This window comes from Melospiza melodia, chromosome 3 (genome assembly GCF_035770615.1).
Source record: "Melospiza melodia melodia isolate bMelMel2 chromosome 3, bMelMel2.pri, whole genome shotgun sequence".
Taxonomy (NCBI): Eukaryota; Metazoa; Chordata; class Aves; order Passeriformes; family Passerellidae; genus Melospiza; species Melospiza melodia.
In genome coordinates this window covers 103,308,486-103,328,506 of record NC_086196.1, presented here as the reverse complement: position 1 = coordinate 103,328,506, position 20,021 = coordinate 103,308,486, and the positions used below count along the sequence as shown (strand labels likewise).

Sequence of the window (20,021 nt, the reverse complement as noted above, 5' to 3'; positions counted from 1 at the left end):
TTTCCTCACTTTCTGGCTCTGCTCAGCTCTGTCCCTCCAGGAATGTAGTTGAACTTCCTCCTGAGTTATGTATATGGCCACCAACGCCGCCGATTCTTACGTGAGAATTTAAAAATAGCTGTAACAATAACAGAGGGGCTCTGCCTCCCCAGTGCCTGCCCACAGCAGAAACAGAGCAGAGAGTTCACAGCCAGGCTCGTGACCACGGCGTGCTCCAGGCCTCCCTTGTCCCCTCTGTCCCTCCAGGGAGCAGGGATGAGGATGCACAAGGAGTCTTGTGATGGTCCCTCGGCCCAGAGGCACCAGGGGCTGCCTGGCATGGGTGACACAGGGACAGGAGCCTCCTTTGGCTGGAGATGAGGGGTTCACACCTTGGGATGGGGCAATCCCTGTGCTGCCCCGGCACAGGTGGCAGTCAGGGTGGGCTCAGCCACGAGGCACTGCAGATCTGTGGCTCTTTCCTTTTTCCTTGTGCCTTCTCCCAGTGTTCAGGTTGTGGCTGGGATTTGCCTCCAATGCCCGCTGAGCCCTGAAGAGCTGGAAACACAGTTTGTCCAAGATGGCTGGGGCTGTCACTGGTGTGCTCCTTCTGCTTGTCCCCACGTGCTTGGCAGTGTGGATGTCTCCTGTCTCTGAATATCCTTTGGACATGTGCTGCATCCTTTTCCAAGGAAAGGTTTGACTTTGGCTGGTGGGGTGATGAGAGGGGGTGAGAGCAAACGGGGCAGGGAAATGGATGGAGGCCGAGGGTTTGAGCTGCTGCTTCTGGCAACATCCATAAACCCAGCCCTGTACCAGAGGTGCTCGATGCTCTCCCTGTGGAGGCAAGGGTGGGAGGCTGGACAAGGAAGAGATGGGAGAGTTTTGGCATTGGACAGGAGATCCAGGGAGCTGAGCTGTGACAAGGCGTGACTGTGCCGGGGATGTGCTTCCTCCTGCTGCCTCCCAGCACTGCCAGCCAGTGTCTTCTCAGGGAGGGCAGCTCTCTTCCGCCTTTGGAGAGTGTGGTTTGAAGAGGAGACTGTGCAGAAGAGCAGGCCTGGCACCCTTGGGAGCACTGCTTCCCCTGGCTGCTCCCTGTGACCCCTCCACGAGCCACTGGGCGCACTCAGGTCACACTGGGCACACTCAGGTCACACTGGGCACAGCCTTGGTAAAGATGCCCAAAGCACACAGCTGGCAGAGGGCAACTGCATGAACAGGGCTGGTGTTCAGCCCTGCTGGTGCCTCAGCAAGCACTGCTCCATCATTCCCTTTGGAAAGCTCCATGAGCAGCAGAGTTATTTACTGTCTGCTAACCTGAGTGGCCACAGAAGTCCCATTTCACTTGTTAATTACTTCAGCGAAGGCAATTCATTCTGAAGAAGCAAATGATGAGGGGAAAACACCCACATCACCTTTCAGCAGATGCAATTACTGGGTCAGAGGAGCTGCTTTGCTTTCACAGTGCACTGCCCGGGAGAAGCTCATGGACATTGCTGGCCGTGCTCTCTGCTGGGAATGTTGAAGGCAGTGCTTGCCTGGGGCCCATCTCCAGGGCTGGTGTTTGAGTTCAGCTGTCAGAGCAGGACCTCCCAGGCATTGCAGGGAGGGTTTATCTGGGGACAGCTCAACAGATGCTGGATGAAACACAGGGAGGAGCAACATCCCTGGCCATGGGGAGACTTTTCTGCTCCTCAGTGCTGGCTGAGCTGTGTGGAGGCACAGATGGGTCTGAAATGGCCCATGGCACCTGGGCTGGGGCTTGGGCAGGCACCTCCTGAGAGCAGCCCAGCCTCGTGGGGTGCCCCAGATCTGCTTTGGCACCCATGGACCCGGCCCTGGCAATGCACCTCTTGCATTCTCCCTCATGGTTAGCTCGTGGTTTAACCCTCACAGGTCACTGTGAGGCTGTAGTGAGAGCAGGAGCAGTTCTATAGAGGACACAAGCAGAAAGGGCTGCTTGGTACCTTGGGGGCACCCCCACGGCTCTCCCCCAGCCTAGGGCAGGGCTTAACCCAGCACAGGGGCAGCTGCTGGCCCCAGCAGGGTGGGCTGCCCTGCACCTTTGTCCCTGGGTGGTTTCCTGCCTCTCCCTGAGAGTGGAGCAGGCTGTGAGCCGTGGCTGTAGCGCAGCACACACCGAGCCTGAGGCACCATGGAGATGGAGAGGGAGGAAGGGCATGGGATGGGGCAGGGGCGGCCGTGCCAAGGCACCACTGCCCCTGCCAGAGGCGGAAACACAGGGAAGGCAAACCAATGAGTCAAGGAGAAATGGCTACGATGAAAACAGCTGGAGGGGAGAGAAGGGTTTTCCATAGAGAATATGCAGGAGCAGTACTGGATCCATCAGGAATCATTACAAACTTTATTTCTCTGTGCATTGTGTACCATTGATAAGGATCATCACAATTAGTGGACTCACTGCCTATAGTGGTGGGCAATACACACAAAAAAAAAATGAAGCCAAACAGATGAAAATGAAATCATTGTACATAAAGGTAATCATAAACCTGACAACCTGCACCTGTGTTTGATTTTTCCCCCAAAACAATGAGAAACAAAAAAGAAAAACCCCAAAACAAATCAAAAGTGAAAAAAGGCTCGAGAAGAAAAAAAACCCAAAAACCACAACTTCATATTCCTAGAGAAAATCTTACAGCAGGTTAATTAAAATTTCCACAGATAGTTCAAGATGAGTACAAATACCCCCAGCCAGCTGGTTATGGTACAAGCATCAGACATGGTTTTCAGCTGAGTGTGAAGAGCTCACCATGGGCATGCAGGCTGGGAGTTTGCCTGGCTGGAATGTCAGGAAGCCTGGCAAAGGGCAGTGGGTCAGGAGACATCTCTCAACACCAGTGCCCAGTGTCTGCGCCCTGGGGAGCTCTACACCCACATTTCCCTGGCTCAGCTCTCAATCCCAGCCTGCACTCCTGGCACCAGGGGGTGATGCTGAGTCACAGAGTCACACCTCCCTGTCTCATCCTGTCCAGTGACTTGGGATTTGGAGAGTGCAAAACACGACCTTTTCCTGGGGGATGCGTCCTGGTCACGCTCAGTGGAGTGGGAGATCTCGTACGGCCCTTCAGCCCTGCCTCCAAATGGCTGTGGGGAAGGACCAGCTTTGGGGACCGGTCCTGATGGCTTAACACTCAGAAACAGGGGCTGTCACTACACCTCTGGGGGTACAGGCAATAGCAGGGGGCCAAGGGCTTTGAGGCAGCCACTGACTCAAAAGGCAGAAGCATGTGGGGTGCTGGGAGTCAGCCAAGCTTGCTCCCCTCAGACTGCTCACCCCACGCCCTGGGACCCTGTGTAACACCTCCTGTGGGCAGAGGAGGCCTCACACTGGCTTCAGCACATCAGCTGGACAGAGCCTGAAGGACATCCCTGGACACCCCTGAAGGCTCTGGGGTGTGGGTTTTCCTCCCCTGAAAACCTACAACTGCATGGCTGTTATTGCTTCTCATGGAGCCATGCCGCGAGCAGTGAGTGGGGACAGCTTTCCATCCTTTCCACCCCCGCTAAGAGGAAACAAACAAACAAACGAGCAAAACCCTATGGCAAAACCGAACTAACTAAAAATAAATAAAACCCAGTGAAAAGAAAACGCTTGTAATCTGCAATGCTCAACCCACATGGTTGGAAGGACTATCGCTATAGGATGCTATATACAGATAGATTTCATTTCATTCATGCAAATGTTACAAGTACCACGACAGCATGCCCGAGGAGGCGGAGGAGTGGGAGGAAGGCTCCCGCCGCTCCGCGCGGCCTCGGCTTGGGACACGGGACACGAGGCTGCGGCTGTGCACCCCCAAAGCACGGACAGGGAAAGGTGAGGGGCATGTGGGTGGGAAATGCTAGTTGTACACACGCCAGAACGAAACAAAAAAACCAACCCCAAAGCAATGACGAAAACGGTTTGTGTTCTATCCTTAGAAAGCTCCCAGTTTCCCCTTGTCTTCAGTTCGGTCTCTCGCTCCTCTCCAGCAGGGCCAGAGGGCCTGTTCCCGGGTGGCGAAGGCAGCTGGATGCGGTGGGAGATCAGAACCCTTGCTCTCCTCTCCTTCCCTTGCCCACTGCTCTGTTTCTCACCAGCTACTCTGGCCTTGCTCACACCGGCGCGCCCCGGTCGCCTTCTCATCCGTCTTCCTGGGGCCAGCGGGTGGGAGTCAGCCATGGATGGGGCTCGGTGGCCATCGGCCGCTCCTGTTGGTCGAGCTGCAGACAGGGCCCTGCCCCTGGCTCCTGGCTGGGGCCGCTGCCTGGGGAGGGGTCCTGCTGGCTTTGGGGTCCTGCCTAGTTCAAAGGATGCTCCAAAGCCGCTTTCCATCAGCAGGTGTGTGAACATGGCAAATCTCTTTTATTCTTTCTCTGTTCATTATACACAGCTTTATATCTATATCTATACCTATATATCGCTCTATATAGATATATATAGATATACACATATTTACTATCTCTGATTGTCCCTTTAGAAGCCCTTTATGTGGCAGTAGGCTTCCAGAGATGAGAAGAATATGTACAAGAGCCAGAGGAGGATAAAGAGTGAGGATGTGAGCAGCTTGGAAGTCCGCGGCCCGCCCAGCTCACCTCCGATCTCGGGTCTCCGCCGGTAGAGCAGCACTCCCACACTGATAAAAGCAAAAATGGTGAAGAGGGTGACGGAGAAGGCCAGTGTGCCAGGGGACACTTGGAAGGCTTGTCCGTGCGCCGCGTGGTAGATGGCCGCGATGGACCAGGCCACCCCGATGCCCAGGAAAACGTTCACGGCGTTGCTCCCGGTGACGTTCCCGATGGACGCGTCCGCGTACTGGTCCTGCGTTGCTGCTACTTTGCTGGCAAATGTGTCTGCAAAGGAAAGATGGGGAGAAACCCTCAGGAAACACCCAGGAAAAGAGGGCAGCTTGGGGGCAAATGTCAATGGCAACACCTGGAGAAAGAAAATAATGGGTAAGGGGATAGGGTACAGCCCCTTCTAATGGAAATCCCAGGGAAGCAGGGGACCATCTGACTCCTCTTGGATCATCAGGGTCTGGAAATGCACAGGGGGGAATCTCAATGGTCAGAAATACAGAGCTTCCCCCAGTATGGCCTCTAGCACCTTTTGCCTCCCTGAAGTCCAGTGCCTTGTGCAGGCCCTGACACCTTGGTAAACCAGGTCATCCTCCATCCCTTGGGAAGAAAAACTGTGTGGGTGGGTGCTTGCTCGCCCAGGCGCTCTGCCAGCTTTAATACCAGTGATAAAACTTGGCTGACCATTTCAATGGAAAACCTTCTGTTAGGCAGACCAGCATGACACTGCTCTGCACCACAGGGAGGGGCTGATTTTACATCCAAACCCACTCTGGATCTGCAGAGGGAAGGAAGAGCAGGAGGGGTTAGCCCGTAGGTTGGTTCAGGTGAGCACTCCCAGCTAACAATGAGAAGGTGAGTCCTGAACATATCTGCCCTCCCAGATCCCCTTAGGTACAGGCAGCCCAGTGTGGCCCAGGAAAAGAAAACAACAAGGTCATATTTCACGTTTTTATATTCTACAGAATTTGCTTTCTGTTCCTCCCCACCTGGCTCTAAGGTGAGATGGCAAAGTGCAGCCTGGCACAAAGATCCAGCTCCATGGAACAGGAGGGGATGGGCACATAGAAACACAGTGAGAGGGTCCATTTGCAGCAAAGAAATCAAAAGTCTGCTTCATTAAAAAAAAAACAACAAACTGTCATGGAAATGCACCTAAGGGAAGGAAAAGGCCTTGATCACGGTGCAGTGACAGACTTGACGGACAGTGCTGATGCCTCCATGGCTCTGCAGCCGCCACTGGGGGAGAAGAGCTGAGTATAGAAACAACCACATGCACTTCTGCAAGTTTGAGCTGCAGATTCTGCTTTCAATGCAGAGAAGGTCCCTGTCAGTGCTGATTTCTGTGCACCCTCCTCTGGTGCCTGCCCATCTCCTGGAAAACAGGGCTGAAGGAGCCCAACCAGCACCCAGCTAACACAGCATGGCCTGGGAGCCAACTGAAACAAGAGTAGCCCAATGTATTCTAAAAAAGAGCTGCTTAAATGCCACCTTATGCCAGCCAAAGCAGGAGGGAAGATTTTCACTGTCAAACATGTGAAGAAGCTCTGCAAACCTTCTGCTAAAGCCTCTACTGCCAGAGGTCTAAAAAATGCTCCTTCTTCTGTTCCTTGCCCTAGATCTGTTCTCTCTTGGTTCTGCTGCTTCTTGGCCTTTGCTAGCATTAGGACAATTTCAGGATCTTTGAGCATCTGGGTGCCAGTAACTGGAAATTTGAAGGTGGTGAGGGAAGGTGTGACTGATGCAAAGGATGGTGGGGTGGGTCAGAGCTCCTTGTCCAGAAATCAGGCTCTGCCTGCCCAGCACAGCCCATGGGAGAAGGGTGAGTGAAAGGCACACGCTGACATGGGAATCCACAGAGCTTCACAAGCTGCATTTCAAGCAGCTCCCCCAGCTCAGCAACCTCACCTTGATCCATCTGAACCTGGTCTCACACAAAGGTGTCCATGCTGGAAAGTGTGCCCTGAGTACAGACTCACACTTAATTCCCCCAGGAGCAAGGTGAAAGCAGCAGATGCTTAAAATGCAGGACTGCCAATGTTGGCAGCATTTTAACTGAAGACCAATTCCAACTCTGAAAGTGGATACCAGGGAGGCTGCCCACAGAAATAGATACTTCACAGTCTTTGCAGTGGGATGGGCCTTGAAATAATTCCCATGGGACTGAATCCACATCCTGGATGTGGATCCTGGTTCTATCCTTCAGCCCATCTGAGACTGCAAAACAATTTCCATCTATATCTCAAACCTGTGCTTTGGGATCCTGCAGAGCACAGCCCCAGCCCCAGCCCCAGCCCCAGAACAAAGCCCGTGGCTGTGCTTACCTGGCACCGATGTCCCCAGGGCGACAAACACGACGGCAGTGACCGAGTCCTTCAGGCCAATGGTGCAGCCAAAGTGGGATGCCAGGTCGCCAATGAAGGCTGTCAGGAGGCCAATCATGAGGATGGAGACAACGAAGCAAGCCCAGCCATTCCAGTAGTCTGTCGGGGGCACGAAGGCAAAAAGGACCTTCCAGAAGACGGTCAGAAAGTGCATCACGTAGTCAAAGCAGGAGGGCAGCTTCTCCTCCCCACATTCATCGTCATCGTCGTCTTCCCCTGGAGAAAACAGCAGTGCCTGATCAGGTCTGCTCATCCTGGGAGATGCTGGGCAAAGCTCCTGTGCAAACTGCAGTCCCCAAAATGCTGTGTCTCATGATGTGGGCCCTGGAAGGCCTTGACTTCCAAATATCTTATTTTCTGAGCAATCATCAGAGTGGCTCGATGGCCTTTCCTTGCCCCTTTCCACAGCACAGAGACACACCCCACAGGCAATGGTTGAAAAAAACAACCTGCACTTCAGAAAATGCAGAGCCTCGTGCTGGCACCTCTGCCTGAGTTTAACCATCAGTTGCTTTCTGGGACTCAGCTCCTGCTCAAGAGCTCTTCCCCCAGAAGGAGTGGGAAAAAGCCAAGCTTGTGCTGGCTGGAGCTGACTGGGCAGGCAAACCCACCAAGAGCAACTCCTGCTTTGTGGAGAGTCCCACAGGGAAGCCCCTTCTGAGCTGCTCTGAGCTGCTTTCCACAAGTGCCTGCAACTGCTTCCAACTCTCTGGAAAGGCAGCCGGCTTTGATGGTGCTGAGCTGCTCTGGTGCTTCACCTTACCTCTGCTGCAAACCGGGATCAAGTGATGGATTTTTGCCTGCTCTAAAGCCTCCCTGCTCAATCACTGCTGGCTGTGCTTCCCTGCTGCATTTCCCTGCCCCTTCACGTGCTTCTCTATAAGCTCTGGTTGCCCATTCCTTCATGTCTGGTCTCTCCTGGGTCGGTGGGAACTGCCTTTCCTGCTCCAGGCATTGGCACCTCACCTGTCTCTGCAAAAGCCTTTGGCATCCAGCCTGCAGGGAGTCCCCACAGGGTGGGGGTGACCCCACCAGGGAGCCCCTTGGGGCTGGTGGCCCCTTGCCTGGCTCCTGCAGCTCTGAGGAGCTCTCTGGAGAGCCTGCTGGCCAGCCTGTGCCACGGGCAAGCTGCATGGAAAATGTGGGGCTTCCCCAGCCTGGCACGGTGCACAACATCACTGCTGGGGCATGGTCAAAAACTCCTCCTGCTCACACTGGAACCACTCCCAGACTTGAAGGGGAGGTGACACTTTTCCAACTAAGCCAGTGGGAGCTTTCCTGCTGCCCTTAAGGAACAAGGATGAGTTTCTAAGTCACAAATGTTCAGGATTCCAAGGCTAAGTCGTGCTAAAGACATCCCTTGCATTTTGTCTGGTAATTTTCCACGTCTTTGATGCTTTTTATCTTCCTCTCAAGGATGTGGATCACCAGGTCTCCCTGCATGGCTGTTGAAAGAATCTCCTTAGCAAGGGAAAGATGCAAGCTCTGGAGCTTCAAACTCACTATGGTAGAAACAGCAGCTAATCAGTGTTATTGTTTTGGCAGATATAAATACCCATTCCTGTGCACTGTTGTGAAGATAAGGAGCAGTTTTCCAGCCTGGAAAGCCTATGTTGGCCTGTGTTTTCCCTCAATGTGCAAAAGCTGCTAATGGCAGGATACACCATGCTGTGCTCGAGCTGTAATTCTGCAGCAGGTACTGCAATCCTCTGCCAAGCTCAGGGAAGCACCAGGACTGCTATGGACCTGAATCTTTATGGAGATGATAAAACAGACTGAAAAATGAACATGAATGACACTGTCATAACACTCATCTAGATCTGCCTGTCATTTTGTTACGCAGCCATGATGTCTCTGTTTTGAAGAGCTGGCCAGATCTTGTGGAGTTGACTTGAAACACAGTATGGTGACCAGGGGTGCAGTTAGAAACAGGCCTGCAAGCCCCAGAATTTTTTTTGCTGCAGCAGAAGCTTTATAGCTTTTGAGAGCAGACTAAAGGAGCTGAGTGACAGGCTCTGGACAGCCCAGAATGGCACAGCACAGTGTGGCACAGCCCTGTCTGCACCTGCACTGCCCTTCCACAGACCTCACCTTCCTCTGCTCCATCCCCCTGCAAACACTGCCTTGGGTTGATCATTGGGTGGGAAATGGGGGTTTAATGTTTCTTTTCTCAGCTGGGATGTTACATTTTGAAGTGGTGACGGGGGACTTTCACCTGGTATCCAGAGTGAGCTGTGGGGGAAAAACTCAAACCCAACCTCCAGTGTTTAAGGCATTTTAACTTATCTGGCACAAAGCCTGAGGAGCTAAAGCCTGGGTACCTCCAGAGCTCAGAGACAAACTGCTACTGAGATCCACAACTGCAAGGGACAGCTCATGTCCACCAAAATACATCCCATTTATTAAATGCTTGTTAATCATCTGTTAGCTCTGATCATGGCTGTATATTCCAGATATGGGGGGCAACATAACTGCAGTCTTTACATGTGTCACAGAAATGGGATCCAACCATCAGTGACTATCTTTGCTTTAACATGGGATGCAATTACATAATTGGTTCTGGCATAGATTAGTTTAGCCATATTAGCTACAAAACCTGCAGCAAGGATTGTCTTGCATGATAAGTTCATGCTGAATACAAAATAATGGGAGGCTCTTGCCTGGAGGCTCTGAGAAGAACTGTGCTACAAGAGAGGGATCACAATCTGAAGAGAAAGCTGCTGCACAGTGTCCTGCCCTTGTTTTCCAGAGGCAGAGGGCAAATGGTACTGCCATCATTTTTAATTACCTGGTGCTGGGCAGAGGTTACCTTGTATAGCAGAGTTAGAGGTAGGAAGCTGAGCGCTCCCCCATGCACTTCAGTGCACAATTAGCCAGATGAGAGGTAATTGCCTTCCCCAGGGATTTAATTTAAGCTGGTTGATTTTGCCCTAATGTGCGCACACACAGCCCAGGCTGGGCTCTGGGATTGTAGCATCCAGCCAGTAAGTAACAGAGTTTCCAGCTGTTAAAACAACATCTGGAGGAGACCTTCTTTCTTTCTTCCTTCTTCCACATGTATGGGAATGATAATATATCCTGTACTGGTAAACATGGCAGTGGCACCTGCGAGAATGGCACAATAAGGCGTTTGAGGGAAAGGCAATTCTCCAAGGGAGGGAAGATAAGATCACACAGGATCTGGTTCAACCAGAGATATGATGTGCTGCTGCAGCTATTGGGCTGCTGAGCCATAATCCTCCAGCCACAGCTGGCTGTGGCAGCAGGAGTTCCAGAAGGCAGGGCGTGTCAAGGGAGAATTTTGGCTCAGAGAGAGTGACTGCCTTCAGGGTTTGCACCCTCACTACTGCGTTATCCTCACCACAGAGGTACAGGGAGAACCCGGGAAGGGGAGCACTGTTGCTTCACACCAGCCTTATTTATGCCACTCTGAATTTCCACACTGTGTTCTCCTCCCAGATCTCTCCCACTGAACTGACTTTTCCCCCCTCTGCCGTCTGCTACCAGCCAAGGTGTTGCTCTGCCTGGTGCTACAGACACGCTTCACGCAGAAGGTTTCCTACACATGAGACAAGGTGCCCTCACAAAAGGCTTTAATCAGCTGCCTTATTTATGCAGAAGCTGTAAATAACTCTGCCACCTGCTTTGCCTCCTGCTGCTCCACTACAGCCTGTGTTAGTGATGCAGCTGAGGCGAGGGTGATCGTAATTCACCTGGAGCTGCGGCCCAAACTCACCCGCGCTGACAGTAATGGCCTCAATAAACTGCTCCCTCCAGCTGTTTGTGCCAACCACCAGGGCCAGGTTCGTCTTCTTAATGAGCTTGTCCACCGTGTTCTGTGGAGGGAGATGCAGAGCACAGAATTAGGGGCTGGAGATACAGGGCTAAAGCCCACCAGTGCCACTGTTTATGGGTATGTGTTTATGATGGAACAAGCTCAGCAGATTTTAAGTTCAAGAGACCCAAATGTAAGTATTTGCAATTCCTTTTGCTGCTGCTAAAAAAGACCTTAGGAAAGCTGCTCATGGATGGGAGTTTAAACCCTCTCAGAGCCACAGTAAGGGTGGTCTGTTATATTTTTATACTACAGAGAAATGGAGAAGATAATGAAATGGGCAGTTTTCAGCTCTTGGCCTGGCACATGCATCCACAGCAGCTGAGCCACACAACCATTACTTGCATTTGGGGTTATCAGCCCTTTGCACTGGGAGTGTTGGGCTTGGGGCTCTCTCAAGGCTGCCTGTAAGTAGGAGCAGTGTGTAGAACTCACTGTGAGAGCAGGGTCATGTTTTAAAGCAACTTGCAGCATTTGGGACCCCAGCTCCTGTTTCCTGTGTGATTCCATGCACTGCCTTGCTTTGCTCCTATACCATCACCATGTGCCTCTCAGTGCTGCACAAACCCAGAAGGAGGAGGGGGAAGAAGAACAGGGATGCAGGATGTGAACAGTACCTTGAACTCATAGGATTCCTCAATGATGATCTCGAGTTTGGTGTGCTCCCCCAGGACTGGGCGCCCCATCTCTGCGATCCGACGCTCTTCCTCCTCCTTGCTGGTCAGGGGCTGCTTTTCCTCGTTCTCCTCTGCAAAGCAAAGAGCCTGTGGGTGAAGCAGGCCCAGCTGGGCACTCTGGATTTGGCCTCCTGTCAGAGGGGGAGGTCAGGAGGCTTCCAGGTGGGAGCGTGAGCGACAGAACAGTGGAGAAGGAGTTCATGAAGCAACAGACAGGATAGCTGTATGGAATGCTACCAAGAGGTCTGCGACTCATCCAACCTCAGAGGAGTCCTGCTCATCCTGGGGCTGGGGAATATCTTATTGCTTGGTAATTAACTGCTGCCTCTGCCACTGGGCTGCTGGGAAGGGGAAAGATCAGCACTAAGGCTGCTCCATTCCCCAGCAGTCCAGGTCAGCACTGAGGTATAGTCAGGGCAATTCCACCAGCCTGTTACAGCAAGAGAGCTCTGTCAGCAGCTCCTGGGCTGAGACACAGATGAAATCTTGGCTCTGCCTCTTTCTGAGCAGGCCTTTGCCTTGGAGAGGGGACTGGCAGCCAACGCCTGCAGTGATGGCGGGGCTGGAGGGAAGAGCACAGATGTAAGGAGCCATCCACAGGCCAATGCCTGGCTCCAAACCCTAAAAGAGGAGGCAGCAGAGGGACTACAAGATCAGTGAAGCAGGTCTGCACCTCCGCTGTCATCTGTGTGACCTCTGGGTCATGGGGACTGCAGGCAGCATGTCCTTTGTCACTGTCCCTTGTGCAGACCCCACTGAACTCCCTTCCAGTCCACCTGAGGGATGGGCAGGAGAACGTCAGGGCTAAAAAGGACTGGAGTTAATCTGTCAGTAGGCAAACACCCCAGTCAGTCCATGTGAGACTGACATGGTGCCACACCACAGGTACCTTGGATGGAGACCACGGTGCAAGGAAGAGGATGATCTCTAGCCTGGACCTTCCTGAAGACAGGTTTGCCTATTAAAGTGATCAGCAGGAGATCAGCAGGGGGGACTGCACACACTCTACAAGCTGTCCCCGTGCAGTTAGTAAACTCCACTCTTATGTCACACGGGGTTAGTGCTGCTCCCTTGCTGGATGCCCCTTGTCTGCTCAGGGGGCACGGAGCCCTTCTCCCCTCCTGCAGGCCAAAGAGACCCACCTTGGAGCCAGAGCCTCCTAAATCTCAATTATGTTTCCAGGGCTCTTGAGAAGCAATGTGTGGGATGCAGGACCTTCTTGTCCTGTGTTGTTCAGCTGAGGGAGGGAAGCTTGGCTTGCTCATGCCAGAGGAGCCATGGGTCCTGCCCTTCCTGCAGCGCTTGGGCCTGGGAAGTGAGGAAAGAGCCCTGTGCGCAGGGAGGGGACAGCTGGACCAAATGGAGAAGCGCACCCTGCTCCAAGACACGGAGACAGGTGATCTGTGGCTTGGGGGGTGACAGATGACCCTCCCTGAGGCTGGGTTAGGTGTGTGAGGCAGGCAGAGCACTCTGTGGGAGCACACAGGGTTAGCAGGACTGGCTGGGCCTGGCAGGCCGCGCCTGCTTACCATAGCGGAGTTTCCCTCCAGGACAGAACAAAAGCAAAGAGGAAACCAAGAGGAAAGAACAGGGTGAGCATATGGCCATTAAGAGAAAGGAACAGGGGGACAGGGGAAGAGTAGAAATCCATACCTGTGATGGTGAAGCCACCTAGACGAAACAAAAAATGAGAAAAAGGGAAAGAGAGAGAGAATAAATGAGGATTAGCATTTGCTCGTGAACAAAGACTTCCCTGCCCCACTGTGGACATGGGGTCTGCTCCCCAGCACACACCCCAGGGATAGTGTGGGGAAACCTGAACACAGGCTTTTTAACCCACATCTGCAAGCTGCCACCCCTTGGTCTCTGATATATGCTGTGGATAGTGTGAAATCTGTCCTGGGGCTGCAGGTGTGTGGGGAATGAGGATGCCCACTCCCCAGCTGCCCTACCTTGGAGGTGGCCAGCAAGGAAATTCAAAAGTTTCTCAGGCTCTAAGTCTCCCCAAGACAGGAGGTAAAGTTTGTAAAGGATTGGCCAACTTTCCTGTCCAGCCACAAGCATCTCCCAGTCACCAGGAAATCCTGTTTTGCCACACCAGTTTAGAGGTGATGGGTTCATTTGTGTGGCACAGGTTTGTATCTCGGGGTGCTGGCTGGTTTACTCTGGCTGTAACAGCACCACCCCCCCAAAAATGCTGCTTGCACCACCTCTTAATATTGGTGACTTTGGGGCTCTACTCTAAGGAAAGATGGGGCATTAGGTACCTGAGCTTGCTTAAACAGTGCTGACCCCGCTAAAAGAGAATGCTGTGAGCAAAGAAAAACATCAAGCAAAATCGACTGTCTTCCAAAGATATGCAAACCAGAAAAATGGAAAGGAAAAATGAATGCGCTTACCAAGCTCATTCAACAACAGGGCTGTGAAGGAGACAGAGACAAACACAGAAGAAGAAAAGTAAATGAATAATGAAATCAAAAGGAATATCCACAGAAAGACACCAGATCCCAGGGCAGAGATTTCAGATCTGTAAAGCTGCAGGATACCATTAGTGTTAAGAGAAAGACACTAAACAGAAATGTTTCATGGGATTGTGGATTTAAAATAAAAACCACTGCAAACATGAGGTGTATATGGGATTAGAAGACACACTCCAAAAAATTCATTTTTCCCTTTTGAATTGTATGTGCAAGATCTTCCATTGGTCTCAGAGGCAGTTCTGCCCCGGGGGGGGACACAAGATGTCCCATGTGCAGCAGCTACTGGCTTTGACCTCCTCCAGCTGCCTGATGGGGAGCAATGGCTCCGGTGGCAGCTGCACTTTTGGCACAGACAATGAGAGAAGAAAAGTCTGTGGCAAGGCTTGGCTCAAGGGTCTTCTTGCTTAATATTTTAGATATCCAAAATAAAAGAAAAAGCCTCTCCCTTAGTGCCCTGGTGGCTCTTGGGCCCCACCACAGCCCAGGGGTGACATTTCTGAGATGCCCTTGTCTCTCTGAGCATACTGCTGTACTGCTCTTCCTGCCTCGCTGCTTCTTGTACCAAACCAAGTACAAATAAACAAGTTTAAAAGAAAAAAATATTTAAAATTGCATGACCAAAGCAGCAAATAGCTGCTTTAAATAGTCCTTTAAAGTTTTGTCTTGCCTTCCACTTAGTGAGCCGGCAAGCCTGAGCTTCTCTCAGGTTTCCCCGGTTATCTTTGTGACCAGGAAGAAAAGAAATTTTTTCATTTTATTTTTAGATAAAAATTTCATCTGGGATCTTCAGAGCTGGGGCCACAATTTTTAAACCTTGGATCTGGAAAGCATGTTTGCTCCTGCTGGACTTGCAGGACTTGCAAGGCTGAGCCCACACTGGCCCCTGTAGGCAAGGACGGAGCTGTTGAGTTGAGTCCTCCATGTGTAACTTAATCCTGGCTGTACTGTCCATGCTCCACAGATGCCACCAGCACCATTTAATGACACAGACTCCACCTGCAGTGCCTGAGTCATGCCAGTGTCTGATTTTTTAGCCCAGCTTTTGTTAGGTAGTCACGTAAACCATCAGGGAAACTGATGGAGGGGATGATGCAGCTGACTTAGCACCTGAGCTGAAGAGGAACGCGCTCCCACTCAGTGTGGGGACCACTGAGGGCCATCTCTATTCTGATCAAAGAAATATTACAGCCCAATGCCTGCTGGAGGGAGAGCTGATGTCCCAGAAACTAGAAAGCAGCTCCAAGGCACACAGACCGAATCTTCTGCAGAGGCTTTAATAATGGTCCATCTCTTAAGTAACTCTAAAACTGCTCCTTGCTCAGCCACCAGTAGTGTGCAGAACCAGCTGTTGCCATTAATCCTCATTTAATTTTCTAGTAGAAAAAAAACAGCATGGGAAAATAGGTGAACTCTGTCTTTTTGGGAAGTTTGGCATTTGGTTTAGAAATGTGATGAAAGAGGAAATTGTTTTTATTATTCCTGTGAGAAGCTATTATCCAATGCAGAGCCATGAAACTTCATTTGAGCATAACCTGATTTACCTAAACTGATTGCATCTCATGATATTACCTACTTGGGCTGTGATTTTCGTCTATTTTCGGATCCTAGTGCCAGTATAAAAAGGCTAAAATTACTGCTCTGGCCATGCATTTTATCTCAAGTGAAAGCTGTTTTATCTTCTGATAAAAATGATGCAGCGCTGCCCTTTTTACTTGTCGAGGCTGGATGTTCTCTTGGATTAAATGAAGGCACAGCAGGGCAGCACTCCCAAAATGTCTCTGGGGGCTGGTGATGCTCCTGCTCCGGGGTGTGCCAGGAGCACTCCTCGCTCCCTGGGCTGGGATGGAGTCCTCTCCAAACGAAAGAGGGAAGAAAACAGAGCAAAAAGGTGCAGCGGCCAAGCTTCAGAGGAGGGAGGGCAAAACGGCCAAAAGTGCGAGGAGAAAGGAGTGTGAGAGTAGGGAGACACAGAGAAAGCGGCAGCGCCTCGAGAGCTGGTCTGGTTTTACTCTCACACCTTTCACTCCTCGTCGTAGCCACACCGGGTCCCCAAGCACAAGGAAGAAACTGCACTCTTTCTCATACTCCTCACGGTCAAGTACTCTAAGGGTAATGAATTTCCTGTGGGAACACAAGACAGAGGCAAACACATGATTGGCATCGCACACACATGCAGGTCACGTCCGCCCGGGTGCTGTGGTGACAGAGATGGTTGGATGGAGGAAAGGGGCTGCACATCCCCGCTTTGGGGCATATGGGGAAGGGCAGGAGCATCCTCACCACCTGGCCCAGGTCATGCCTTGCTGGCCTGGGGACAGGCTGTGCTCAGGGGGACAGGGAGTGGCCTTGCTCCTGCCCTTTTCCATAGGCACCGGGGATGTGAGCTCGGTGTTGCAGGTGCCAGACATGAGTGAGCCAGACAGGGACACACAGGCTGGGCTCAGCCCCGGAGCACATCCCCCACCTTTCTTCTCACTCATCTCCACCAGCCGGGGCTCCCCGATCTCTAGGTAGAAGGTCTTGTTTTTCTCATACTCCTCATCATCTATCACCTTGATTGATATCGTTTTGCTGGAACAGAGAAGAAGAAATAGAGATTCAAGAGTAAGGAGGGAAAAGGGAGGAGGAGAAACAGGGAGCAGAACAGGAGAAGGAGAAGAAGGTAGAGGAGGAAGGTGGAAAGAGCAGGAAAAGGGGGCTGTGGACAGAAAACAGTGGTTTTGGTGGCACAGGCTGGAGGGACAGCACAGTCAAAAGCAAAGGGCAGGAGCCAATAGGCCAAGCTTGTCTCAGGATGGGCATGGACCACAGAGCACCAGCAGTCTGCAGGTGCCATCCTCCCTGGCATGGCCAGGCTGGGCCAACCTTCCCCAGAGATGTCTTGACAAGACATGTCCCTTTCCAAAAACCTGTGGTGTAGAACAGCCCCTTGGCAGCTTGCACACGTTGCATGGGCACAAGCAGTGGGAACCAGCACAGACCAAGCCCCTGGAAGCATGATGCTCAAGCTTGGGCATGGAAGGGGCTCTGTCTCTCCAGGCTCAGCAGATTCATGAACAGCATCATGATCAACTGCTCATTTTGGGCTTTGGAGGCTCTGATTTACAAGCTTGAAAGGGATGTTGGAGTTAGGACTTTTTCTGTGAAGGGAGAGCAAAGGAAGAATGGCCATTCTGGTTAGGGCAGGCACATGGAAAGCTTCACTGACGGTAGGATTTTGTTTCTTAAATTTTACTTTACAAGCAGCCCATCCTTTCCCAAGCCTTCAAGGCTTAGTCCTCTCCCATTGGGAGCTGAGCAGCAATGCCCTCTCACATGACCCAGGGGTTGCTGAATTTGCCCCTGGAACACCATCAGGACAGGCCTGAAGGCAGAGTCATGGCTCAGAGCACAGCCACAAGCACATACCAGAGAAATTGAAAGCCTCACAGGAGGCTGCGGCCACCGGGACAGATATTTGCTTCTTGAGCCACTCAATGAAGTAAAAATTGCTCTTCCAGAGGACAAAAATTAGCACAGAGGTATTTCAGCTCTTTTCAGGGACTCACAGAAACAGCTGGTTGAAAGCTGCTCACCAGAAGGTGGCCAAACCTGGGGTACAAACATGGGGTGGTGGACCTGTGCTACTGTGGTCCCTCCTACAGCAAAGCCATTGCAAAGACAGCACAGACAGAAATCCAGCAGCCTCTGCTCCTCCCTGGAGGCTCTGCTCACTGTCCTGGCACTGCTGTGGGGACAGGACCTCCTCCTGGCTCTCATCTCAATCCAAACAAGGAACAGCACCAAACAAAAAGCCAAGGCAGTGATTGTAGTCCTGTGTCTGCTTCTGGCTGGGTGTGCTTTCCCCCCACACTCACCTCACAGCACTGCCCTCCTGTGAATGTTTTTATCTAAACCAGCTTTCCCACTGTTCTCTCCCTGCCCAGCCTTGAATGCCCTGTCCTTCACAGAAATGTTTCCCATCCCACTCCTGGCTCCTCTGCACTTTCCACGGGCATCCAGCAGAAGCTGAAGCAGCCCCAAGGCTGCTCCAAGACATGATGAAGGAGGTTCTGCTGTTCCTGGCAGGTCCCAGCACTGAAACCCATAAACATGGACGAAAGCCACGCTCTAGGGGAGTGAAATTGAGGCCACACTGCCATGATTTCTGGCGTTCTCCTCTCCTTGCACATCTGCACTGGCCACCCAGAGCCCCTCTGCTAAGCTGACAAGTATTTGGCAGCAGGGCCAACATTTTCTACTCATTCAGGGTAAACACCTCAAGCACTCAGAGGAACAGCCAGGATGATTTCTTGTGCTGTTTGCTGTGAGTCAGAAGTGTATTAAGTTTGCCCTTCATGCTTTTAATGAAACCATTTACTCAAGAGCAAGTGATGGCTGTGAAAAGTGTAACAGTGCAGCACGGCTCAGTGTAATTGTATTTTATAATGAATATCTGTAATAATTTGTTCACTTTGTAATTATTGCTGCAATAGGTTTGTACACAGGAAAAATGGTTACCAAGCAGGCAGCTGATCTTGCGTTGCGTTGATGAGTTAGGGGAAATTATCATGTATTAAAAAACTAATGAAGGATATAAAAATGCTCTCAGTTAAGCTTTCAAAGACAACCTGATAGAATTACCAGAATGGCACAATTTCAGAAACATTACTAATCAAATCAATAATTTTCCTGACAGCTCCCATTAAAATGTACACTGCATCCTGGCCTCATGCAGGAAAAATCCCCTCAGGAAAGTTAATTAAGAGAGGTGCCTTTTTAAATTCTGAGGGCAGCAGAGACATCAAGACATAAACTTCTTATGGGTGTACTCTGGCTTGCCATGTGTGGCACTCCTCAAACCCCACAAAATAATTCTCCCTCACAAAAAGAAATCTGTGTGCCAATTAAAAAAAAATAAATCTGATGCTTAGATACAACAGCAATAGGACTTCACAGAATAAAGCAGATAACGAGGCTTTAAGTGCCACTGCCAGGAGGTGGTGGTGTTATGCAGTTTTCCAAGTGATCATTCCAGGGTGTGAACAAGTGCCCTGTGCTGGGCAGACTTGTGTGCTGCTGCTGTTTCTGCTGCACAAGGCTGCTGGGAAAATGGGTAGGCAGAACAAATGGCAAGTCTGCTCTCTGGGTGAATTTCCAATCAGCAAAAATTGCTGAGGCAAATTTGTCCCTGGGATGAGACTGCAATCCTGGAGGAAAGGATTACCTCCTAATGGTGTTTGAGAAACAGCAAGGATGGGAAAATAACACAGGCTATTGTTAGAGAGTGCCTGATCTCCATCCCAGCCTTCTGCCTGCCACAGAGCCCCTTCCAGGGTCCTGCACACACATGGCAGGGCTTGGGCAGTGCAGAGGAGGAGGCCCAGACAACAGCACCTTTTATCCTGCATTACAGTAAGGACTGCTGGCTACAGCAATCTAGGACAGGCACTGGTGTCCCCCTGCTCTGCTGGACCCTTCCACGTGGTCCTTGCTTCTCACTCCTCTCCCAGGTCCAGGATGTGGTGGGAATGAGGTGGGGCAGAGCCAGGATGGCTGCCTGAGGCTCACAGAGTAGCCACAGCCCTGCCTGCAGCATCTGTCCCTGCATTTTCCCAGCTGGACACAGCAGCATGGGGAGACCAGAGCCCCCAGAGCACAAGTACCTGCTGAAATTTGTATTTTAGATCTCTGTCTCCTGTGCCTCAGGGGCTCTTCCAGAAAAAGCTATGATAGCGCATAACAGAAAAGCTCAGGGACACTTATTAGCACCCTGAAACCCCTCATGCTGTGTGAGTCCCAAAGCCACAAGACAGAGGGAAAAAAACAAGGGATAAAAGCAGCCTCTAAACCATTACACATTTTCTTCACCTCGTGGGAATCTGGGGTTAATACAGAGGGTGTTTCCAAGCTGCTCCTTCTGGACAGAGGACAAGAATCAGCTTTGATTTGGGCTGGCAGTGGTGCTTTTGCCATAACCTAACATCTCCTGGAGCTGAGTATTTAAACCAAACACTGAAGATCCCACGAGTACATGACACCACAGCCTTTGGAATGGCTGGATTAGTTTTCCCTCTTTTGACCCTCAGTCGTGCTGCAGGTGGGA

The 20,021-nt window shown here is 51.4% G+C and overlaps 1 protein-coding gene across 6 annotated transcripts in view; it reads right to left on the bottom strand.

Annotated features, from left to right (window-relative positions):
* Positions 1-2,324: 2,324 nt before the first annotated feature.
* The window catches only part of SLC8A1 (solute carrier family 8 member A1), a 123,691-nt gene continuing 105,994 nt past the window's right edge, over positions 2,325-20,021 (bottom strand). For 2 of the 6 annotated variants that reach the window (XM_063152384.1, XM_063152385.1), the window contains 9 exons: positions 16,401-16,507; positions 13,856-13,876; positions 13,110-13,127; positions 12,986-13,000; positions 12,346-12,414; positions 11,397-11,527; positions 10,681-10,780; positions 6,885-7,160; positions 2,325-4,836 (listed from right to left, as the gene is read on the bottom strand). In XM_063152384.1, coding sequence (XP_063008454.1) covers positions 4,460-4,836; positions 6,885-7,160; positions 10,681-10,780; positions 11,397-11,527; positions 12,346-12,414; positions 12,986-13,000; positions 13,110-13,127; positions 13,856-13,876; positions 16,401-16,507 — 1,114 coding nt within the window. In that variant the 3' untranslated portion in view covers positions 2,325-4,459. Of the gene's footprint in view, positions 4,837-6,884; positions 7,161-10,680; positions 10,781-11,396; positions 11,528-12,345; positions 12,415-12,985; positions 13,001-13,109; positions 13,128-13,855; positions 13,877-15,953; positions 16,058-16,400; positions 16,508-20,021 lie in introns of all 6 variants that reach the window. The other 4 variants (XM_063152386.1, XM_063152387.1, XM_063152388.1 and 1 more) reach the window with 4 other exon arrangements.